Source organism: Balaenoptera acutorostrata, chromosome 4 (genome assembly GCF_949987535.1).
Source record: "Balaenoptera acutorostrata chromosome 4, mBalAcu1.1, whole genome shotgun sequence".
In the NCBI taxonomy this organism is placed as follows: domain Eukaryota; kingdom Metazoa; phylum Chordata; class Mammalia; order Artiodactyla; family Balaenopteridae; genus Balaenoptera; species Balaenoptera acutorostrata.
Window position 1 is genome coordinate 59,545,500 of NC_080067.1, and position 26,463 is coordinate 59,571,962.

The window sequence follows — 26,463 nt, forward strand, 5'->3', positions numbered from 1 at the left end:
TTTGCATTTCTCTAATAATTAGTGATGTTGAGCAGCTTTTCATGTGCTTCTTGGCCATCTCTATGTCTTCTTTGGAGAAATGTCTATTTAGGTCTTCTGCCCATTTTTGGATTGGGGTGTTTGTTTCTTTAATATTGAGCTGAATGAGCTGTTTATATATTTTGGAGATTAATCCTTTGTCCATTGATTCATTTGCAAATATTTTCTCCCATTCTGAGGGTTGTCTTTTCATCTTGTTTATGGTTTCCTTTGCTGTGCAAAAGCTTTGAAGTTTCATTAGGTCCCATTTGTTTATTTTTGTTTTTATTTCCATTACTCTAGGAGGTGGATCACAAAAGATCTTGCTGTGATTTATGTCAAAGAGTGTTCTTCCTATGTTTTCCTCTAAGAGTTTTATAGTGTCCAGTCTTACATTTAGGTCTCTAATCCATTTTGAGTTTATTTTTGTGTATGGTGTTAGGGAGTATTCTAATTTCATTATTTTACCTGTAGCTGTCCAGTTTTCCCAGCACCAGTTATTGAAGAGACTGTACTTTCTCCATTGTATATTCTTGCCTCCTTTGTCACAGATTATTTGACCATAGGTGCGTGGGTTTATTTCTGGGCTTTCTATCCTGTTCCATTGCTCTGTATTTCTATTTTTGTGCCAGTACCATATTGTCTTGATTACTGTAGCTTTGTAGTATAGTCTGATGTAAGGGAGTTCGATTCCTCCAGCTCTGTTTTTTTCCCTCAAGACTGCTTTGGCTATTTGGGGTGTGTCTCCATACAAATTTTAAGTTTTTTTGTTCTAGTTCTAGTAAAAAATAATGCCACTGGTAATTTGATAGGGATTGCATTGAATCTGTAGATTGCTATGGATAGTATAGTCATTTTCACAATATTGATTCTTCCAATCCAAGAACGTGGTATATCTCTCCATCTGTTTGTGTCATCTTTGATTTCTTTCATCAGTGTCTTATAGTTTTCTGAGTACAGGTTTTTTACCTTCTTAGGTAGGTTTATTCGTAGGTATTTTATTCTTTTTCTTGCAGTGGTGAATAGGAGTGTTTCCTTAATTTCTTTTACTGATCTTTCATTGTTAGTGTATAGGAATGCAAGAGATTTCTGTGCATTAATTTTGTATCCTGCAACTTTACCAAATTCATTGATTAGCTCTAGTAGTTTTCTGGTGGTATCTTTAGGATTCTCTATGTATAGTATCATGTCATCTGCAAACAGTGACAGTTTTACTCCTTCTTTTCCATTTTGTATTCCTTTTACTTCTTTTTCTTCTCTGAGTTCTATGGTAGAACTTCCAAAACTATGTTGAATAATAGTGGTGAGAGTGGACATCCTTGTCTTCTTCCTGATCTTAGAGGAAATGCTATCAGTTTTTCACCATTGAGAATGATGTTTGCTGTGGGTTTGTTATATATGGCCTTTATTATGTTGAGGTAGGTTCCCTCTATGCCCACTTTCTGGAGAGTCTTTATCATATATGAGTGTTGAATTTTGTCAGAAGCTTTTTCTGCATCTATTGAGATGATCATGAGGTTTTTATTTTTCAATTCGTTAATATGGTGTATCACATTGATTGAATTGCGTATATTGAAGAATCCTTGCATCCCTGGGATAAATCCCAATTGATCATGGTGTATGATCCTTTTAATGTTTTGTTGGATTCTGTTTGCTAGTATTTTGTTGCGGATTTTTGCATCTATATTCATCAGTGATATTGGTCTGTAATTTTCTTATTTTGTAGTATGTCTGTCTGGTTTTGGTATCAGGGTGATGGTGGCCTCATAGAATGAGTTTGGGAATGTTCCTTCCTCTGCAATTTTTAGGAAGATTTTGAGAAGGATGGGTGTTAGCTCTTCTCTAAATGTTTGATGGAATTCACCTGTGAAGCCATCTGGTTCTGGACTTTTCTTTGCTGGAAGATTTTTAGTCACAGTTTCAATTTCATTACTTGTGATTGGTCTGTTCATATTTCTGTTTCTTCCTGGTTCAGTCTTGGAAGGTTATACATTCCTAAGAATTTGTCCATTTCTTCCAGGTTGTCCATTTTATTGGCATAGAGTTGCTTGTAGTAGTCTCTTAGGATGGTTTGTATTTCTGTGGTGTCTGTTGTAACTTCTTTTTTTTCATTTCTAATTTTATTGATTTGAGTCCTCTCCCCCTTTTTCTTGATGAATCTGGCTAAAGATTTATGAATTTTGTTTATCTTCTCAAAGCACCAGCTTTTAGTTTTATTGATCTTTGCAATTTTTTTCTTTGTTTTTATTTTATTAATTTCTGCTCTGATCTTTATGATTTCTTTCCTCTGCTAACTTTGGGTTTTGTTTGTTCTTCTTTCTCTAGTTCCTTTAGGTGTAAGGTTAGATTGTTTATTTGAGATTTTTCTTGTTTCTTGGGTTAGGCTTGTATTTCTATAAACTTCCCTCTTAGGACTGCTGTTGCTGCATCCCTTAGGTTTTGGATCATCATGTTTTCGTTGTGATTGGTCTCTAGGTATTTTTTGATTTCCTCTTTGATTTCTTCAGTGATCTCTTGGTTATTTAATAACATATTGTTTAGCTTCCATGTGTTTGCGTTTTTTACGTTTTTTCCCCTGTAATTGATTTCTAATAGCATAGCATTGTGGTCAGAAAAGATGTTTGATATGACTTCAATTTTCTAAAATTTACTGAGGCTTGATTTGCTTCCCAAGATGTATTCTATCCTTGAGAATGTTCCGTGTGCACTTGAGAAGAAAGTGTAATCTGCTGTTTTTAGATGGGATGTCCTATAAATATCAATTAAATCTCTCTGGTCTACTGTGTCATTTAAAGCTTGTGTTTCCTTATTAATTTTTTGTCTGGATGATCTGGCCATTGGTGTAAGTGTGGTGTTAAAATCCCCCACTATTATTGTGTTACTGTCGATTTCCTCTTTTATATCTGTTAGCAGTTCCCTTATGTATTGAGATGCTTCTATGTTGGGTACATATATATTTATAATTGTTATATCTTCTTCTTGGATTGATCCCTTGATCATTATGTTGTGACCTTCACTGTCTCTTGTAACATTCTTTATTTTAAAGTCTATTTTATCTGATATGAGTATTGCTACTCCAGCTTTCTTTTGATTTCCATTTGTATGGAATACACTTTTCCATGCCCTCACTTTCAGTGTGTATGTGTCCCTAGGTCTGAAGTGGGTCTCTTGTAGACAGCATATGTATGGGTCTTGTTTTTGTATCCATTCAGCAAGCCTGTGTCTTTTGGTCAGAGCATTTAATCCATTCACATTAAAGGTAATTATTGATATGTATGTTCCTGTTACCATTTTCTTATTTGTTATGGGTTTGTTTTTGTAGGTCCTTTTCTTTTCTTGTGTCTCCCACTTAGAGAAGTTTCTTTAACATTTGTTGTAGAGCTGGTTTGGTGGTGCTGAATTCTCTTAGGTTTTTCTTGTCTGTAAAGGTTTTAATTTCTCCATTGAATCTGAATGAGATCCTTGCCAGGTAGAGTAATCTTGGTTGTAGGTTCTTCCCTTTCATCACTTTAAATATATCATGTCACTCCCTTCTGGCTGTAGAATTTCTGCTGAGAAATCAGCTGTTTACCTTATGGGAGTTCCCTTGTATGTTATTTGTCATTTTTCCCTTGTTGCTTTCAATAATTTTTCTTTATCTTTAATATTTGTCAGTTTTATTACTATGTGTCTTGGCATGTTTCTCCTTGGGTTTATCCTGCCTGGGACTCTCTGCCCTTCCTGGACTTGGGTTGCTATTTCCTTTCTCATGTTAGGGAAGTTTTTGGTTATAATCTCTTCAAATATTTTCTCTGGTCCTTTCTCTCTCTCTTCTCCTTCTGGGACACCTATAATGCGAATGTTGTTGCATTTAATATTATCCCTGAGGTCTCTTAGGCTGTCTTCATTTCTTTTTGTTCTTTTCTCTTTATTCTGTTCTGCAGCAGTGAATTCCATCATTCGGTCTTGCAGGTCACTTATCCGTTCTTCTGCCTCAGTTATTCTGCTATTGATTCCTTCTAGTGTATTTTTCATTTCAGTTATTGTATTGTTCATCTCTGTTTGTTTGTTCTTTAATTCTTCTAGGTCTTTGTGAAACATTTCTTGCATCTTCTCGATCTTTGCCTCCATTTTTTTCCCCGAGGTCCTGGATCATCTTCACTATCATTATTCTGAATTCTTTTTCTGGACGGTTGCCTATCTGCACTTCATTTAGTTGTTTTTCTGGGGTTTTATCTTGCTCCTTCATCTGGTACAAAGTCCTCTGCCTTTTCATTTTGTCTATCGTTCTGTGAATGTGGTTTTCCTTCCACAGGCTGCAGAATTGTAGTTCTTCTTGCTTCTGCTGTCTGTCCTCTGGTGGATGAGGCTAACTAAGAGGCTTGTGCAAGTTTTCTGATGGGAGGGACTGGTGCTGGTTAGAGCTGGATGTTGCTCTGGTGGGCAGAGCTCAGTAAAACTTTAATCCACTTGTCTGCTGTTGGGTGGGGCTGGGTTCCCTCCCTGTTGGTTGTTTGGCCTGAGGCGACTCAGCACTGGACCCTACCTGGCTCTTTGGTGGGGCTAATTGTTGGCTCTGGGAGGGCTCACACCAAGGAGTACTTCCCAGAACTTCTGCTGCCAGTGTCCTTTTCCCCATGGTGAGCCACAGCCACCCCCCACCTTTGCAGGAGACCCTCCCACACTAGCAGGTAGGTCTAGTTCTGTCTCCTGTGGGTCACTGCTCCTTCCCCTGGGTCCTGATGTGCACACTAGTTTGTGTGTGCCCTCCAAGAGTGGAGTCTCTGTTTCCCCCAGTCCTGTTGAAGTCCTGCAATCAAATCCCGCTAGCTTTCAAAGTCTGATTCTCTAGGAATTCCTCCTCCTGTTGCTTGAGCTCCCAGGTTGGGAAGCCTAACATGGGGCTCAGAACCTTCACTCCAGTGGGTGGACTTCTGTGGTATAAGTGTTCTCCAGTTTGTTAGTCACCCACCCAGCCATTATGGGATTTGATTTTATTGTGATTGCGACCCTCCTACAATCTTGTTTCAGCTTCTCCTTTGTATTTGGATGTGGAGTATTTTTTTGGTGATTTCCAGTGTCTTCCTGTTGTTGATTGTTCAGCCGTTAGTTGTGATTCTGGTGCTCTCACAAGAGGGATTGAGCACACGTCCTTCTACTCCGCCATCTTTAACCAATCTCCTCTGTCTCAATCCCACTGTTAAAGAGAATCTTTCAGATTTGTGTTCTAATTCCAATTCATATTATTAACTAAATTATATATAACTCTAGTTTTTCATACAGCTAAAATTAGTATGATGAGTCTCAGAGATATTAACATCTTATGTCTTACTTACATCTCTGTTATCCAGAGTAGGCTCAGTGAATAACTGTACTTTTCTCTACACATTATTTCCACACTGAGTTTTTCCCATCTCAATATTACATAAATTGCTAAACCTATAAGATTAGCATAGAGGTGGATTTGTTAAAGTTTGTTTTAACTATATTTAAAGAGTATATGCATTCTTGTTGATAATTAAAACTCAGATTTAGACTACTGAATCTTTATGTTTTGATATGGCATTAGTGTGACATTAGTTAATCTTTTTAGAATTTCTTATGGAGAACTATTCGGTATTAATGTCAACACTGGATCAGTATAGGTTGTACAGATATAATATGGGATCTTATAAATCTAACATCATTAATTTTTTCATTGGAATTTGAAATAATTTTGAAATTTCAAATAGTTCAAATAAATCCTGAATGCATACGGAAGGTAGTTGATGTCTTCTTTTGTACTGAAAATTGAATTGGACTTTAACATAAAACATTCTAAAAATAGACATCTTGCTTTCATATGATTTATGTTTTCTTTGAAGCCACCTTGCAAGTGTGTTTCTATTTTTAGTTCATTTTATTCCAAAGGTATTATGAGAAAGTGGGCATGGACTATCCTATTATCTATCTGATTTGTGTATCTCAGTACACTCCACAAGTTGGGCACAAAGCAGAAGTGTTTATTCCCCCCTTCCTCCTCCAGGGGAAACTCAAAAGAATTAAAAGAAGTTATAGCAGGACAGTATGCAGTATCAAAAGGTGCAACTGGAAATTGCATTTTTTTCAGTTCTGTTAGACAGTATATGGATAGTATTTGTCACAGGAATAATGTGGCTCATTTATATTGTAGCTGTTCTTCTGTGGAGCTCAAAGCACTTTATGGTCACTCTCGTTAATCCTAAAGCCTTGCTATGGGCTAGGTATTTGACAGCTTTTGTCCTCATCTGATGGCCTGGGAGACTCTAGTTTTAAGGATGTCATTGTGCAGGCATTTGCAATGTTCAGAAAACAACCAACTGTAATGTGAACAGGTGAGAAGGATTTCTTACTTTATTTATAAAGGCTTTATAGTAATAATTGTCCCAAGAAGCCAAATGCTACATGTAATTATTTTAAATATTCTGACTTCGCTTTACCTTGAGGACAGTTTTCCTTCTGAATCTGGGTGGTTAATAGGACTTTCATTGTTCTACAAATCCAGGATTGAAACCTTAGTTCTTACTTTGTTACCTTATTGGCACGACTCTGTTTAATGGGTTGCCAAATTTTGCAGGTTTGTGTAGGCTTTTCATGTGATATTTACCTTTCTGCTTCCAGAGACATCTTTTTTCATGTAGGTATTACTTCTTGTTGAGAAACCGCAATAACTTCTCACAGTTTTGACACCAGGACCTTCATTTCAGAGTCTAAAAGAAGTGGACTGTGAGTCCACTTCTGTTGCTTACCAGCTATTAAGCATCTCTAAGTTTCTGAGCTTTAGAGTCATTTCCATAAAATGTAAATAACAGTAACCAGTTTGAAAAGTTGTCATATATAAAGTATGGGAATGGAGTGAGATAATATATTCTAAACACTGAGCTCTGTGTCTGGAAAAAATGGGATCTTTGTGTGTTGTTTTTATTGTGTTCCCTTTTCCAGTTCTGTCCTTTTCTGCATAGTACTCTCAGATCAATATTTCTCAAGTCCACTTTCATGCTACCAATTCTCTGCTCAGAACCCTATCCAAGAGCCCAGTACTTAATATTCCGCATACTTCTTATCTGTCATACAAGGCCCAGCACAATAAGGACTCTCTCTAATTCTCCCCTTAATCTACAACATACATGATGATCTCAGTTAGCCTTGGCTCCTTACCACTCCCTTTTCACACCTTTGTTTTCCCGTCATGGCCAGTTTAATCATGTTGATTCTTTTGTCTGGAGTCATCTCTCTCATTCCCATTTTCTTTCTAGTTTGAAACTTGTATAAAATATCCTGTCAAAGCCAGAATCATTCGAAATCTGACATAGGTAAAGAGGACAGTTCTAGTAATTGTTTTGTAGCTGAGCTCTGCCATGCTGCCCACTTACCAGTCACGGGACTGATGTTAATTAAGATGGACCCAGAAGGTCCTTGACGTGTAGCTCAGCATATAATATGACATCATTGGATTGTTAGGAAGATTAAATGAAGAATCTAGAAAGAAAATTTAGGCCAAAGTGAATAGTCTTGAAGTTTGTTTAAGCACCATTATCATGGAAAAGCTTTTAAAAGGTAACTGTGCTTGGTGCTGTTTGAAGTCCTACATACAAGAACTAACAGAGACATCATTCCTATCCTTAAAAACACCCTAGCTTATTAACTGGACCATTAGTGCTATAATGTGTCTCTCACTGTGCCATTACAGCCTGTGCTTGACTTCAAAGAAGACATTATTTAATGAGATAACCTTTCAATACACTAAAAAATATTACCTTAGTAAGAAAATAGGCAAAGCATTATCTTAGTCTTTTTTTTCTTGGATGTGAATTTAGGTTCCACTTTGTAAAATACTTTGAGAAAATGTACATCCAAAACAATCTGATTAAATTACATTCAAGTTATAGGACTCTTCTGTAAGAAAATTCTCATATACATAAATTCAGAGGAAGAATTAATAATAGAATATTTCTGACTTGAGTTCCATGTACACACAATTTTTGATGATCAATCTGTGGCTTATTAGCTGATGGAATTTTTTCCATGGCACATGTTTAAAATCTCCATCTTATTCTTCCAGGTGTATCTTCTCTAAAGACACACTACCACTACAGCAAGATAATAGAGGGAAATTTTTCAAGTCATAATTCTTTGTGTGATTAATAGTAAAAATAATTTTAATAATTTTTTTTAAGAAAAATAATAAGTCAGGAAGAGAATTGATTGAAATCTTTCATATTACCCATTCCAAATATGAGGAACTTTTCTGTAATTGCAGTGGAATCTTTACCTAAAATTTAGATGTAACCATGTAAGTACAAAGAAGTTCTTTCAACATAAAGATGAGAAAGATTTCTATTAAATTCATATCAGGATTATAAAATTCCATATGTTATTTTGAAACACAGTTTGGAGAGGAAACTTTTAGCTTATTTAAACAATCGCTCATGGACAAGTTTTGAATCAAAATCTTAGAAATGGTAATCCTTAGACATTGTATATAGGATGAGTTTAAGGCTGTAAATGAGGTGAAAAATTTCTCCGAGTCACTTCCCAATTAGAGGCAGAGTAAGGAGCAGATTTTGGTCTCTGGCATCCAGACCATTGTCCCTTTGTTGTGTCAGTATTTGCATTTCAACAACAGAAAATACACAGGAAGCCAGGAAAAGCTGGGAAGCTCTTCATATAGATAACTCATTTAATCTAACATCTATATCAGAAGAACAAGGGTTAATTTTTTTTTGCCATTTTTACTATCAGAAAACATCTAAAAGCTAAGTTAATCCAGAAATAATGCACCGGTTTTCTGCCTGTTCATCTAATCAGTCTCATAAAATAATGTGTTCTCATTACAATCTGGTAAGAAGAATTTTATTGTAAATTAATGGCTTCATACTTTCACAGCAACCAAAGAAGAGACAAAACACATCTACATAGTTTATCTTCTATCTTTGCAAACTGTACTTTTTCTAAAACAAGAAACTTTGCAAATCATTCCAATGTTCACACCCTTCAAGTCTGAAATGGGAAACTTCTCGAGGGAATGCCTCTGAAGAGGATTGCTTTGCTTATATTACATGTAATGTGCAGATGGCCAATTATTCCAGTTATGAATCTAGACTACTCTCCTCGAAGTAAAGAACAGACTAAATATTTTGTCTGTCTGTTAGTTTGTTTTTCTTATGATACAGTTTATAGTTTATTTCCAAATGTTCATGTTCTTAGAAGGCTTTAGGGAATGAAATAGTCTTGGAGTAGACAAATGATGAATACAAAAGAATAGAAATATTTAGAGTTACGTGGAATAGGGAATCAGTTCTCATGTAACTAATTATTCTTCTGAAATAAAATTAAGAAAACATTTGTCAGTATCTGAATATTACCACTGCCATTTTACATCTACATTTTTACTTAAAATGACAAATTTATAAATATAAATTCAGTGATGTAAAACCCTATGCCAAAGGAAGTCCTATTTTTTGAGTAGAAAGGATCATACTACAAAAATATCTTTAGAAAACATGTTGTTAATGATGACCACCATCTACCTGAAACATAGCAATGGATTTTGAAATAATTACATCAATGTGTTTTAAAGCCATTAAAAAACAAATTATTTATAAAAATATATTCTCATAATTCTGTAAATAATAATCAATTCAATTATAGGACACGCCAGATTTCAGCTAACAATATAATTAATTACTATGCTTATGTCCTGTATAATGATCAAAAGAAGCCTAGCACCTTGCTTAACTGCACATTAATCAAAACTTTTCAATATAATACAAACTCTTCTTTAATTAAATGTTTGCCAAGTTTAGAACAAATTCCAAGGCTGCATAACCACAGATATACAGATGACCAAGTGTATTTGTTTCAGGGGAGAGAATGATGGTAATTTATATTTTAGTTTCCTGTGCCCCAAATAATTTCACTTTACTGATATAAATCTTGAGTTTAAAAAAAAATAAAAATAAAAAAATAAATCTTGAGTTTATATGTCTAAACCTAAAGGAAAAATATTTTTAGTGATGGGAAAGCTTTTCTAGCTTTTTCTGAGCCTGTGTCATATCTGTGATCAGTACCTTTGAATGAACTAATTGGAAAGGTAGCGCTCAAATTAAATTAACAATTATTAATATAAATTAATCAATTGTTATTAACAAAGACTTTTCTTATATACTACTTTTTAAAAATACAGTTGGACTCTACATAATTTGTATGCTCTTTTAAAGTCAGAATATACAGATACTGCTTTATAAATGAGTATGTTACTTTCTATTCTCTTTAATGTAAAACTAAATGACTTTTTATAATGCATCAGCTGAAGCTAATTAAATTATTAAAAGTTAATTAAATATTTAAATATTATGATATTTACTAGAGAAAGTGGCAGGGTGCTTTAGCTTGAGAGAGGACCAAGGAAATGAGGAGACGAGACCATCTATGTCTTCATGTTTAGCATTTTGTGATTTTAAGTGTCATAAGGCATGAGTTTTAGGCTTATGATTAGACAAAACTGAGTTACTCACTTGAATACTGATGTGATCATTCATTCAAAAAATATTCACTGCACCCTCCTTTTTACTATGAAGTATACTAAGCCATGGCAATAGACCAGTGAATGAGCCCTCAAGATGTTTATACTATACTCTGGCCAGTGAGCAGAAAGTGAAAAGGAAATTAGAGCAGAGCCAGTTTACTAAGTGTATAAGCAAGGACTTACGTGGGGACACATATGAGGACCAAGCTTCCCAGAGTAAGTGACATCTAAGAGTTGGGTAAACTGGCATTAGCCAGCTTTTAGACCTACAATTTGTGTTAGTTTGAGAGAAGGCAAGAAATATGATGTAAACTCATGAAATAGTAATTTTCATTTTAATTATGAGAATAGCTGTCAGTAATAAAAATCCTGTATCCTTAAAAATAATTATACATGTGTGTATGTGTATACATGTATGTTTGTGTATGTATGTATATATGTATACACATAGAGAGCCTGGACAAGCTCTGAGAAGACTGCATAACACAAAGCATATTTAAATGTTATGTATTTCATTTTTAATAAAAATCGGAACAACACAGTGCTGAACTTGACTAGTTTGAAGGAAGATGGTGATATAACCAGCAGGTATGAGACATTGAAATAATAAAGGATCAGCTGTATTTACAAGGATAACAAAATGACTAGCCAATTTAGTGTGCTATTGATTTCAGGGAAATAACTGTAAATTTAGTGAGCTAAGATAAAAGTGAAAAAACATCCACGCCGATTATTTAATGGTCTGATTTCTGTCAAAGTGGCAGTCCTCTGGAGAAAGTCAAATCAAATATTCTGGGATAACATTGCTGATATCAGCTTGTTCATTTGATATTTGAGTCTTTTTCATAAAAGTGCAGCACAAAATGTATTTTTAAAATCTCTACTTTTTAAGCTCTTTGATTGCTTGGTTCTCTGGCAAATGGGAAGTATTTACACTTTAGGTTTGTCAGTCTCTTACTATAATGAATTAGAATAGCTGAAAATGTAGAAAAGAAATTCAAATCAGTTAGAGACTGTAATATTTATTCATGACTGAAATAAAGTGTTGTAAGTGTAATTTTGATTTTTAAATCAACAAATTTATCTTTGAGAAAAGAGCAGAACCAAAAAGAAATGCTCTCAGTCCAATTTAAACTTGTTATTTAGTGATAGCTTATGCACAGACCTGTTACCCATTTTGAAGGAGACCCTGTGAAAAAACTGCTGATTTGGAGTTTATTAATATAGTCAAAGGCTCTGTTATCCTTAATTTGGGGTAAGGTGAGCAAACATAGTCTATTATTCTTCATCCTCTTCATCCCACTTTTTATATCTTCTTTGCTATGAAAATTATATCAGTTATGCTATAGAAAAATATATAATGGTTTATGCCATTGCCCATCTAATGTGCACATTAGTCACCTGGGGATCTTGTTAGGCTACAGATTCTGATTCAGAAGGGCTGGGGTGGGGCCTGAAATTCTGCATTTCTAATGAGTCCTGCCCCTGCTGCTTGTCCAAGAACTACACACTGAATAGGAAGGATCTGTAGGGTCTATGGTTACATCACGTAGCACTGATCTTATGTTCACACACACACACACAGAGTCAGGTGCCAAGGGCTGAGTTACACACCTCAATTTGGAAATCGTGCTGTCCTCCCCAAAGGCGGCACATTCTCATCACTGAGCCATACAAGACCCTTATTGTTTTATTTACCAACACATTCTTTACCTTATCCCTCCTCTCAGTGCCTTAATTCTGAGGATCCCAGTGTCTAAGATTTCTGGTCTCTGAAGGTTTATCTTTCCTGATACTCTTTGGGTAATTGGCATTGCCTTATACACTAACATTTCAGTTGATTTTAAAAGAATTCCATCTCGCCACACAAAACATGCTGGCAGCTAACATGTTTTCTTTATATGCAGATGGGCTTGAAGTGGGCATCAATGATTTGAAAAAGTATAATGAAATCCTATTACATATGTACAATAAGAAACCATTTTACTTATTTTTAATCTCATTTCTTCTCCGTTTCAGCCACTGTGGTTCAGGGTCTAGGCCTCTGAGCTAATGTATTATTTTTATTTCAGTCAATCGCATAATGAAGACCCTTCAGTGTTACTTTGGTTGTTCAGGTATAATAGATGGGATGACAGTCTTCTCATAGTGAAATTATTTATAAGTTACTTTTCAAACAGTGAGTCAGTGATGGAGTCAATTTTGGGACTCTGTATACATATCCAGTTTGCTCTTTCTACTGTATGCATGTGGCACTGTACTGAGGATTGGATTATTGAATGGGATGGATCGATTTGGATCCTTATCTAGATTACAAAGAGTTCATAAAGTGAAGAGAGAACTAGCTATCTACTAAAATAAAACTTAGTGTCAGTCCTTATAGAGCCTACACAATGTACAAGCTATGACATAAATGCTATAATCTAAAAGTTAAAATGCTAAAATATAATGTCAAATATTTTCTGGATGGTACCGTTTGCATCAAGGTACATAATAGACCTGATTTTCAGCTCATATCTAATGGGTTCTTATAGTTTATAAATGCTTTAAAATATAACTGAATAAAAATGGTACAGGTATTTGGTTTTATTCAAAGTCTCTTAATCATGTAAGAAAATGAAATTCTATCAATTCTTCAATAAGTGAGTTTGTTCTAAATAACTTTTGTCTATTATTTAGTGTTTGCGCCCTGTAAAGTCCTGCTTTTAGAATCTGCTCTTAGAAGTGAACTGTTTGTCAAATTTCCATTAAGCTGAAGGTGAAAAATTAATGAACCACTTACTTCAGATATTTCAAAATGAATGCAAGTCTATTAGTCACACAGTACAAAAAATCAAAGATTTTGGTATGTTCAATTACTGTTTAGGGTTCACTCACATTTAACTTTTAAATGCATTGTTTCAGATGCTTAATAGGGCATTCTGGAGAAAAAAAAAAGAATGAAATTATTGATTTTTTATTAGCTTTAAATATATCTCAAAGATAATTTTATTTATATACTTTTTTTTACCCACACAAAGGTAATTTTAGAGCAAAGTTAATTAGTGAGTTGATTGGGATGAATGGGTTTTGAAGGTTTTGAGGGTAGTTAGCTGGGGAGAAAGCACTAATGTACAGCAAGCATAGGATTAATAGAATTCTAATTTTTTTTCAGTTGTACCCCTGCTCCATTTTCTAGGCATTCAGAAAACTGGTAAGACAGAGACGTTAAACTATTTTTCAAGAAATTGTTAATCCATCTTCCCTCCCTCCCTCCCTCCCTTTCCTCTCTTTTCTTTTCTTTTTTTCTTTCTTTCTTTCTTTTTGTTTCTTTCTTCCTTCCCTTCTTTCTTTCTTTTCCTTTTTCTCTTTTTTTCTTCCTTCCTTCCTTCCTCCCTCTCTCTCTCCCCATCCCTCCTTCTTCCTCTCTCTCTTCTTTTCTTTCTTTCTTTCTTTCTTTCTTTCTTTCTTTCTTTCTTTCTTTCTTTCTTTCCTTCTTTCTTCCTTCCTTCCTTTCTTCCTTCCTTCCTTCCTTTCTTTCTATCTTTCTTTCTTTCTTTCTTTCTTCCTTCCTTCCTTCCTTCCTTCCTTCCTTCCCTCCCTCCCTCCCTCCCTCCCTTCTTTCTTTCTTTCTTTCTTTCTTTCTTTCTTTCTTTCTTTCTTTCTTTCTTCCTTTTCTTTCTTTCTTTCTTCCATTAATTATGGAGCTCCTGTTATGATCCTGGCAATGTGCTGAGCATTGTGTGTGATGCAATGATGTAGAAGACTTTGTCCTTTTCTTTAAGGAGTTTAGAGGGGAAAACCAAAATGTTTTTACATAGCAATAATGTTAATTAGAAATGGCAAGCGCTAAAAAAAAAAAAGGTGCGGATATATCACATAGAGCTGAAGGTGTCAGAGAAAGTTTCTTGTGGAAAATGAGTTGGGCTTTAAAGGAAATGTATAGTTCAGACATGAGATACATGAGAAGAGCAAGTAAAGTGCAAGGAATGGCTTACGTAAAAACATGGAGGTATAAATCACAGAATATGTAGGGGGATAGCTTAAGTTTTAGCATAAGATATATGGAGAGGAATGGTAGGAAATAATGTTGGAAATATAAGGTCTGAGACGGTGAAGGGCCTTGAATGGCAAGTTCAGTATCTGAACTGAGGAGTGGTGAAATCATGCAGCATTTTAAGACATTTCATTTTGTGTTGGCAGCATGTTAACACCTAACATCCATGAAAACTGCAAAATAACAGACTGTACATTTCTCATAAATACTATCTCATTGTCCTGTGTACACTATAAATTTCAAAGGTAATGGCTGAGGGAGAAAATACATGCTGGGAGAACCAGAGTGAGACGGCTATATCATATAGGACCTCCCAGCTGGCATGCTGAGTGAGGTATAATGTCTGTGCCTTGAGATATTAATCACCATGGCCCCAGGTGCAGCCTGGAGAAACAGCAACTCAGGACAGCAGCTTCCTTGTGGTCTGAAGGTCCCTTTCAGTTGACCTCAGCTGGCTGCACGGCTGCTAGAGTTTTCTATGTGAACCATGCAGGGCCCGATTCACGGGTGTGCAACCCGCACTCAAAAGGGCCCACACCTGATTAATTTCCCTGCTATTGCCGTGTTGAAATCCTTCCCACTTTTTGAACAAGAGACCCCACATTGTCATTTTGCTCTGGGCCTTGCAAATTATATAGGCAGTCTCGGTACTATGACACGAAAATGATTATGAACTACACTATGGTCAAATGAACTATGCTATGGTCAAAATGCACAGTTGTATATCCATATAAAAAGGGCTACTAAATTATGAGACCAGCTCTGTGTTTATACAACAAAACTGATCCTAAGCTTAAATCTCATTACTTTTTCTTCAAAGCCATGACTTCCGTGACTGCCATAGGCCCAAGCTAAATACCACATTTTAGCCTTGTGGTTTTCCTGATGATAAATTAAGGAAATGCTTCTGTAACATATTTTCTCATTTATAATCTTTCTCCTGGAGCCTGTATACCAGTATTGTAGAGTTCTGCACCCCATGCAGTTCTACCAAGTTAAATTCTGAGAAAACCTGTGGCAATTATTTTCCCTAATAAAGGTCTGAAAAATATAGCTCTGTATTCTCAAGCATTATTGGCTGCCTGATAGTCATTCCATTGGTATTTCTTTTTCTGAGTCAGTATAAATATATAAACCGAATAAGCATATATTTTTTAGTTCTTTCCTTATGCAGAATTTATTCTCTCCAATCTCTTTACTCAGAGTACTTGTGTAATTTTTCTCTTGTGTTACCATAGTTGTTTCTCTCCTTATTTTCATTTAATTTTTATTTTTTCAAAGTTATAGATGAATATAAATAGATATTTCTATAAAACTTCATTTATAAAAATGTGTCACCTTTTTTATCCCATCCTTCCCTGTGTTTCTCTCCCCTTTGTCTGTCCCAAAGGCAAGCACTTAATTGCTTTCAACATTTTTAGTTGTTGCCTACTTTTCATATTTACATCTCTGCCTCCCAATAGTATGTTTAAGAGCTGAATACATTTTTCAGTTGTATTCATTAGATTGACTTACCACTATGAAAGATAAAGATTTAATTTTCCTTCATAAGTTTCCATGTACCTTCATCCCTGACATTTGCCCTTTTCTCTTTTTTCCTAAAGAATAATATCCATTTTTGTATTAAAAAGTCATTATTTATATTACTCTATGTGAATACTTTTCACAATGTACGATGATTGCATTTTTCTCGAGAAAATTTTTGCTCCCTTTGAAACTAATAGCTGTCTCATTTTATAGATTTCTCATTCTTCTGTGTATCTCGAACTTCTTCAAATGCTAATTCTCTGATCTTACTGTGAATATGTTCTCAGAACATTAAGACGCATCTGGTACTCCCATGATTTTTGTTTTCCTGGAGACCCCCTTCCTGACCTCCTCTTCTTATCCTCACTAGGTCTGCTGCTCGTGTGCCTTTCTAGGTTTGGCCTTGGCTGAGAGCTCCTACTTAAGAATGGCAGCATAAGTTCATTTGAAGTTCTGTATGTAGTGAGATGTATTGACTGATAAGAGTCAATGTAGGATGTCTTGAGGGAGTTGTTTTATTGGTATAGACTTCCAGATTTTCAGTATTTTTTCTATATTCTCCATTGCCCTGGTCCTATTTACCATAAGTGAATTTTCTAGCGCCCAACCTGGAAGGAAGGATTCTGGGCACCACAAGAGTAAGGCATCTGAAGGGTCTCAGCAATCATAACACTGTCCCATCTAAAGTATGAGTCACCCCTCCCTGTGTCTGGTGTCTCCCTGTTCAGTGTCCCACTTTCAGTCTCTGCTGGAGGGAGGGAGGACTGGTCACTGTTCATGTTGACTGGGTGAGTGAGGGTTCAGGAGGAGAGACCCCCGTCACAATCCGAATTTCATCAAACTCTCCTATTTCCAGCCCCTCCATTACCCCTATTTTAATAGGTAGCTGGTGTTACCAGTTCTCAAGAGTTTCTGGGTTCTGTGGTACAAACTGCATTGCTTTTCAGCTTCCCCCCTCTGCTGGCTTAGGTTTTGGTATCCTTGGTCTGTCACATCAGTTGACACTTATTCATCTGCTTTCATGCTTCTATCGATAGAGAATCTTATCGCTAATGTGTCTCCTATTCTCTTGGCCCCTGTGGATTGATGCTTTTTATCTCTTTGTTGTCATTTCAGTGGAGAATGGAAGTAAATGCCTGTGTACGATATGCCATCATTGACTAGGATACTTAATAGTATTTGGACTGAATTTTTATGAAGTATCTCAAATCATTTTTAATAAGTAGACAGAGTATAACCAAGGAATAAAACAAACGAGCTGAAATAAACTTACTGCTCATCATTTAAAGACTTATTACAGAAAAACCTGCTCTTCAAGTGTTTTTACTTCTGTTTACTTCTGTTTTAACTTCTGTTTACTAAGGATTCTCTTTCTTTCTCTTTTGAATACAGATGGAAGCTTTAGACAAAACCGATCAAACCTCACCTCTCTACTAGTGCAGCCCATCTCAGCATCTCTCGTTGCAAAACTCCTCTCTTCGCCGAAAGATAGAATCACACACAGTGCCTGTAGCCCTCTAGAACTTCCAAATAATGGTAAAGTACTTAATGTCTTTCTGTGTGTCTTGTAGTTTTTATAAGGCCCATGATCATTATTAATCTCTTTGATTGGCATTTTTCAGATTATTCTTTTAAAAAAACAAAAACATTTATTTTTGTTGAGGTGAGCATTTATTTCTCTTCTCTGGCTCTTAAAAGGACATTTTTGAAAGTAATTTTGATAAAGACTGAGAGTTGACCAAGCTGAGAGATTAAAAAAAGAAGAAAAGCATTTTGAACTGTAACAAAGAAAAGCAGCTTTACAAATAAAGCATTTTGTACATTCATGAAAATCTGCTTAACACAACTTCTCAGTTTAAGCTTCAGGAGTCTTGTTGCCTGCCAAGATTCAGTGGATAGCAGTGAGCTATCTGGCGTATGAAGTCTTTTAGTAGAAAGCATTAAAGCCTAATTCCTGCCGCTGACTAAAAAAATCCCTCTGTCTTTACGCATCATTTCCCGAGAGACGCTTCTTGTACTGCAGTGCAGTTTGTCAGGCCTTGTTGGACCACGTAGGATAAAACTCAGCTCATTCAGCTACTGTGGTGCGGTGAAAATCAGGGGCTGTGTCTTATTTCTACCTCCAGCCTCAGCATTAGACCTCTAAAGAAGAGACTCTCTTTGCATATTGTTAAATTTGTATCAGGTCGCTCTGAAAGTCAACTTGAGGGCTCTGTTTTTGTGTCCAGACCCAAAGGCTCAACTACCATGTTTTATCTCATCTGTTTTCTCCTGACAACAAAAGCATAAAAAATATGTTTTGAAAAAGCCTAAAAAAACACACACAAAAAAACACCTGAGTACATTCAGAATTGCCCTTTGTTAGAGACATAGGCTTTTCAAAGTTCTGTAGCTTGAGAGCCTCAACTGAGTATTGATTGAACATAGTGGGAACTATAGAAAACAAGGTTAAGCCTCTGTCCTCAAAGCAGGAAAGAAGAAGCTCTTGAGGAGCTTTTCTTTTTGATTAGTTTTTTCTGTCTTCTATTCCTGAGCCCCGCAATTTGATAATGAGCTCTATTTGTTAAAATATATAAATAACACTATAATAATAGTTTACTTGTAAGAAAAACACTGGACATTGAAAAGACCAGATTTAAGTCCAGATTTAATTAACTGATTGATTTATTCAATAAACATTTACAGCCCCTAATATGTTCAGCCACTGTCCTGCCCTCAGTGACAGTCTATGTCAGCTCCATGACTGCTCATATGTCACACCCCCGCGGGAAGCTTTCTGTGTCTGCGTCTACAGAAGGATATCTCACCTTCTAGTATCTCACGTTGTTCTGAGAATCAAATTAGGACGTTTAAGTGAGTACTTTTCTATACTGTAAAATGTTATGTTAGCAAGTGTCTTCCTTATCAAATAACTAGATCAATTTCCCCCAAATATGTTAAATGTCTGCATAATAAGGGCACAACTAAGCAAAATGGCATTCTCCAGCTATATCTCTCTCTGCACTAAGTTAGCAACATGTATGAAGTTTAGAGGAAAAACTGAGATATATTCTGAAACCTGTTTGTAACTCCAATGTTAAAGAAGCAACAAGCTAGGCCTGCTTTCTAAGCAGTTATGCCATATCAAGTTTTCCTCATGGGTGTGGTGATTATTATTGGCTTTAGAAATTTTCAGACAGAGATATATTTCAATCAAGATATTTCACATTGTAATGGATCCTACTTTCATCATTTTTTTACTATGGAATATTACCTTTTGATTACCCAAATACCGACTGAGCAGTCTCAGTGAGTTATTACATTTAAACTGATCTTAAATGTAGGATAAATGACCCTTTACCCCAATGTTTTAGACAACAGTACTCATGAAACATCCAAGATAATTAACTTTTAAGTTTTCTAAGAAACATAAATACATTAGTTGCTCACTATGATCTGTATCGGGATGGGGCATGAAAAGGATACAGAATGATGTACTATGTTTTTGAGCAATAAGAGCAACACTTGTAGTTTATGGATTAAAAAAAGTAATGTAAATCTTATTATAATTACATCTGACTTGAATTTTATAAGTATAGTCTTGAATTTTAATGTAGGAAAATCTGCACTCAAAAGTTTGGACAGGAGTGCATTAAAAATATGTGTACAAATCAACTAATTATTTATCTTACTCATTTAACCCTTTATATACACTTAAACAGAATTCTCTAGAGTCCAGACAGCAACGTGGTGGAGTTTGCCTGCCATGCTTTCTTTTTCAGCATCCATTTGCCCCTTCCCCTTTTTGAACTGTTGCCAACATTTCCTAGCAATATAGTATGAGTAGGTTTGACCATAGCTTAAGCTGTAGAAGTAGATCCTGATTGGCTCGAGTCTATCAGCATATCACATCAACCATGGGATGATAGTTGGTTCAAGGATGATGTAAGTTTGGCCAAACAGAGACATGACTCAACTTCTGGACTTTGAATAATGGCTAACTTTAACAGTAGAGCTGAAGAAGAAAGCATATAGCCCTGGGATCTTTCAATAGCCTTTCTGGGACCTTGAGTATAATACCTGAAAATGGAACCAACACAAGGAAGGGGTAGGTGAATAATGTGGAGAGAGAGAGTGTGAGAGAGAGACTGACTCTTGTCCACATCATTTGATGCCTAAATAAAGCCTTGTCTAAAAGCCAAATCTACTGAATTAGCCATATATATGAGTCAGTACATTTCCTTTCCTTTTTTTTTTGTCAACTTATGTTCGATTTTCAGTTACTTGCAAACAAAAGCTACACAACTGATACTGTAAAACCACACTAAACAAAATAATTAAATATTTATATGCATGAAATAGACTCAGCTAAGTGAAGTGAAGAGGATGGTATTTGTAGGGCAAGTCCTGGAAGAGCTAAGAAAATTGTATGAGGAATAGAAAAGGAAGCAGGAGAAAAGTTTCTTGCCCCAATATATACAGATTTGTTGCACTGATTAGATAATTGGATATTGACACCATTTAATTTTCCATGACTTTTGTAGGTCTTACCCATTGATTATATATTGTCAATCTTTGTCCTTGAGAGTCAATCAATACATGGAAATGTGAATTTTCAGATATTAATCTGAGCTTGTTGTTAAAAACCATGACTATAGTGAAAAAAATGAGATGAGAAAGTATAAAATCTGTTAATGTAATTTAGGGTGAAAAACATTAATGAATTGTGCTTAAAGAAATATTGTAATATGTTTGAATTACTTTTGATAGAAAAAACTGACTTACTGGATGCGTAAAATTTAGTGTCATTAGTGATAAGTTTTCACATAAGTAAATTTGGATCATATATCTTCAAATGGATATATATATACATAGCTATATATAACTACTATTTCCCTATTCACAATTATATATGTTCTTTGTTCAAAATTATTATTATTATTATTATTTAAATGCACATCCAATCATGTCACTTTCTGGCAAATTCTTTTTTTTTAAATATTTATTTATTTATTTATTTATTTATTTATTTATTTATGGCTGTGTTGGGTCTTCGTTTCTGTGCGAGGGCTTTCTCTAGTTGTAGAAAGTAGGGGCCACTCTTCATCGCGGTGCGCGGGCCTCTCATCATCGCGGCCTCTCCCGTTGCGGAGCACAGGCTCCAGATGCGCAGGCTCAGTAATTGTGGCTCACGGGCCTAGCTGCTCCGCGGCACGTGGGATCTTCCCACACCAGGGCTCGAACCCGTGTCCCCTGCATTGGCAGGCAGACTCCCAACCACTGCGCCACCAGGGAAGCCCTCAAAATTATTTTTATCAGAGTAATATAATATTCTCTGATAATTTTTATAATTTTCACATATTTCAAATGAATTTTGAAGATCTATATTTCTAATTTCTTAACAGCCACTTGAAAGTATGTATTATTTTCATTTTTTGAACAGAAATGTAAAAAGAAGTATTGAACATATTATCTACAAAGTGTGGTTATTCTAAAAATTTTTTGGCAAATAATACATATTAGCTTTTAAGGAAATATTCACTAACAAGGAATGTTAGTACAGGTTAAGTCCAGCATTGCTTTTTGTTACATATGAGACTAACTATCCTGTTCAGAGTAGCCTCAGTGTTGCTGTATGTGAAAAGATCCAGGAGTACATTGTGCTATTCTGGTAAAAGAATGTCTTGAGATATACGTGTGTGTGTGTGTGTGTGTGTGTGTGTGTGTGTGTGTGTGTCTTAAGTAGATAATGGAGTGGTATGGATGTGATATGGTGTGTCTTGGCTTTTAGAGGCTTTGTAAAAGAGAATTCCCCAGTAGATTTTTTAAAAAGTCAGAGAATTGAAGACTTGTTTTAGGGCAAGGTGGGCTTTAATAACTTCTAGCCATCAACATGGAGGGAAATATCCAGAAGAACACGAGGAAAAATGTAATGTACTCAGATAACTTCTATACAGCATTCATGTAGATATGATGGCCACTCTTTTTAAAAAAAAATTCAGTGAGCTAGACTACTGTAGGAAAGACTGATAGGTCTTGTGACAGATGCAAGCTAGATGTTAGGAATCACTAAATGGCACTGATGACACCCCAATTTTATGGCTCTTCAAGCCGCCAGTTGCACAGTGAACCTAGGAGTCTGAGCAGGAAGCCGATAACAGAGTAATCTGTAGAACTAAAGATCAGCCTTCATGAGCTGCCAGTCTGCAGTCCTCAGACAAAAGGGAAAAAAAGCTTCAGAAATCACTTTGAAGGTCTGTTCATCAAGGGTCTTAAACAGAGTGAACGCAGGTGGGAAACCTATTATCCAAAGTCCACAGAAAGTACAGTCAATTCTCTGTTTCCCGGGGAGTACAGGTTGGGTTTATGGAGGGAGACACAGATGTCATTCACCAGAACTTCTCAGGTTTCCAGTTTTCTGTCTTGACGGTTTTGATTTTAGGAAATGATTCAGCTTAGATCCAGTCTAGAGTTTTGTTTGTTTGTTTGCTGGAAGACCTAGAGACAATCTGAAATACACACTCTGAAGCAAAACTACTTTAACAAGTATTTTCCAATTTTTAATGTTTCTCAGCAATTTTTTACAGTTTCTTACATTATCACATCGTTTCTTAAGTACCTGTACTCTTTCCAAATTATAGAAGCTCCAACTAAATTTTGTAGTTTATGTATAAATCCATCAGAGCATACCCTATCTTTATATTTTGAGGATCGTTTTTTCATAATCCTTTTTTCATAATGGGTGACCATTGTCATTTACTATCCTAGAAACTGCCAGAGATTCCTGAATGCCTTTCTGGTTCTATATCTTGCTATTCCCTTCACGTAGCCACAATTTCTTCCTGTTATTCTATTTAGTATTATCCAGATATGTCTTGCAAGTTGTAACACCCCAGTATACTCTAAAGCTCTGTGCAAGTGCCATTTCCTCCATAAAGAGCCCTTTGGAGTTCTACTCCAGTTGGAAGTACCCTGACTCTCTGCTATGCTTTAGGCAGTTATATGGTATTTGGTATCGGGATATCATACTCTTCTGAGGAAGAGATAAACAACTTGGATTTTCGTTAGAATGTATTGTTTCTACTTTATTTCTGTATGATTTCAATTCTTTCAGGTTTTCTTTATAGCCCAGGATTTGATTAGTGTCCCATGAGAATTTAAAAAGAATGTGTACTGTGTAGTTGTCAGGTGTAGAGTTTTATATGTATCCATTTAGACCAAGTACCTTAGTCAGGTCATTCAAATATTCTGTATCTTATTTTTAGTGCTAAAATCTCCTACTATAAGTATCTATTTGTTTATTTTATCTTGTAGTTCTATCAATTTTTGATTTATATATTTTGAGCTCATTTCTTAGATGTTTATAAATTCAAATATATCAAATCTTCCTGGTTAGTTGAAATACTTATCAGATGAAGTGATCTTTATATCTATAATGCATGTCTTAAATTTGATTTGACCTGATTCTAATTTAACTACATTAGCTTTTTCTTTTTCTTTTTTTTTGGTTAGTGTCTTTATGCTATATCTTTTTTTTTACTTTCAACCTTTCTGTATCTTTATATTTTAACATGTCTTCTTGATAACAAATAATTTTCATTTTACCTACAATCTGATCATCTTTTAACTGGAGCATCTAATCCATTTAATGTGATTACTAATGTATTTATGCTTATATTTTTCACCCTGATTTGGGTTTCTTCTTTGTACCGTATATTATGTTTTCCTCTTATTTTATATCTCTTTTTAGTTTTAGATTTTTTTTGTCATTAGGTTTTTCCTCTATTATTTTAGAAGTTATAAATACTTTTTGTATTCTTTTAGAGTTACCCTAGAATTATAGCTTCTTAGGTATCCCCTCTCCTGCTCTGCCCCATGGTAGGTCCCTTGGAAGGGAGTGGGGAGAGCTGTCCTTTAGGATTCCTACTTTATGGAGGAAAAGTCTCTTTTTATGGAACTACTTTCTTCTCTCCAACTTGGAAAGGGTCAGGGCTTTTTCATTTGACCTTTGTATCTCACGAGGCTATCAAGATTTAAAAGTTCTCCAGGTTTTGTAAATTCCCTCAGGTTGAAAAGCAGTTTTATTACTTTACTTATCTGGCTTCCCATCACAACCTATATTTTGATCTAGTAATTCCTTACTTTCTTGCTAGATCTTAGATGCCATTAACAGATTTGTTACGCATTTTATTCAACATTTTTAATTATGTTCAGTGGGAAGGTTGGTCTGAATATCCTAGCCCACCATATTCCTAGAAAAGGCACCCTTCTCCTCCTCTCCATTCATTTATTTCCTGGCAACACATATAGATGACTCAGTGAATATACCCAGATTGGTCAACATATAAATCAGGTTGCCATCAGGAAATCAATGATATGCTAAAACTGTGCAATCCAAGGAAATTTAATCAGGGAGATTATGGAAAAGTGTGGATCTGAAAAGGTAAATAGAAAAGGGTGGCTAGTAATTGTTACTCCCCCTAAACTTGAAGGAGTAAGAAGAGAGAGTAGTTACAGGAAATGGCAAGTCTTTGAGCGGCAGGAGAGGGTAGTCTGTTGGACCTATGGCTTTCAGATAAGGAATGCAGTCACTGCCAGCAAGTGACCAGCCAGAAAGGGTGATGGAAAATTAATAATCTTTCTCTTATCCAATTTGCTGATCACGTGTTGATGCCTTCCATTCACTAAAATCAACTTGAAGCCAAGTGTAAAGGAGCCAGGTATATGTACTCCAGAGAGGTGAGACTCCTGGGGCAGAGAGCTGGGTAAAGGGTGAAGATAGATCTGGATGGACAAATGAAAACTTTGCAGCACAGATGGTGTTACAGATGGTTAGTCTGCTGACTAATTGGATGATTTGTGATATGTAGACTGGGTAGAAAGATGTATAAAAATGTGTTAATTTTCACTCTTTTTTTTTTTTTTTTTTATACAGCAGGTTTTTATTAGTTAGCCATTTTATACATATTAGTGTATACATGTCAATCCCAATCTCCTAATTCATCACACCACCACCCCCCACCCCCCACCACTTTCCCCCTTTGGTTTCCATACATTTGTTCTCTACATGTGAGTCTCAATTTCTACCCTGCAAACCAGTTCATCTATACCATTTTTCTAGGTTCCACATATATGCGTTAATGTACGATATTTGTTTTTCTCTTTCTGACTTACTTCACTCTGTATGACAGTCTCTAGATCCGTCCACATCTCAACAAATGACCCAATTTCTTTCCTTTTTATGGCTGAGTAATATTCCATTGTATATATGTACCACTTCTTCTTTATCCATTCATCTGTCAATGGGCATTTAGGTTGTTTCCATGACCTGGCTATTGTAAATAGTGCTGCAATGAACACTGGGGTGCATGTGTCTTTTTGAATTATGGTTTTCTCTGGGTATATGCCCAGTAGTGGGATCGCTGGGTCATATGGTAATTCTATTTTTAGTTCTTTAAGGAACCTCCATACTGTTCTCCATAGTGGCTGTATCAATTTACATTCCCACCAACAGTGCAAGAGGGTTCCCTTTTCTCCACACCCACTCCAGCATTTGTTGTTTGTAGATTTTCTGATGATGCCCATTCTAACTGGTGTGAGGTGATACCTCATTGTAGTTTTGATTTGCATTTCTCTAATAATTAGTGATGTTGAGCAGCTTTTCATGTGCTTCTTGGCCATCTGTATGTCTTCTTTGGAGAAATGTCTAATTAGGTCTTCTGCCCATTTTTTATTGGGTTGTTTGTTTTCTTAATATTGAGCTGCATGAGCTGTTTATATATTTTCAAGATTAATCCTTTGTCCATTGATTCATTTGCAAATATTTTCTCCCATTCTAAGGGTTGTCTTTTCATCTTGTTTATGGTTTCCTTTGCTTTGCAAAAGTGTTTAAGTTTCATTAGATCCCATTTGTTTATTTTTGTTTTTATTTCCATTACTCTAGAATGTGGATCAAAAAAGATCTTGCTGTGATTTATCTCAAAGAGTGTTCTTCCTATGTTTTCCTCTAAGAGTTTTATAGTGTCCAGTCTTATATTTAGGTCTCTAATCCATTTTGAGTTTATTTTTGTGTATGGTGTTAGAGAGTGTTCTAATTTCATTCTTTTACACATACCTGTCCAGTTTTCCCAGCACCACTTATTGAAGAGGCTGTCTTTTCTGCATTGTATATCCTTCTCTCCTTTGTCATAGATTAGGTGACCATAGGTGGGTGGGTTTATCTCTGCGCTTTCTATCCTGTTCCATTGATCTATATTTCTGTTTTTGTGCCAGTACCATATTGTCTTGATTACTGTAGCTTTGTAGTATAGTCTGAAGTCAGGAAGTCTGATTCCTCCAGTTCCGTTTTTTTCCCTCAAGACTGCTTTGGCTATTCAGG

General features: G+C 35.6%; 1 protein-coding gene across 1 annotated transcript in view; it reads left to right on the forward strand.

Annotated features, from left to right (window-relative positions):
• NAALADL2 (N-acetylated alpha-linked acidic dipeptidase like 2) overlaps positions 1-26,463 on the forward strand; it is a 1,059,167-nt gene that overhangs the window by 610,702 nt on the left and 422,002 nt on the right. Inside the window, exon 6 of the mRNA XM_057545762.1 lies at positions 17,499-17,642. Within this exon, the coding sequence (XP_057401745.1) occupies positions 17,499-17,642 (144 nt within the window). The remainder of the gene's footprint in view (positions 1-17,498; positions 17,643-26,463) is intronic.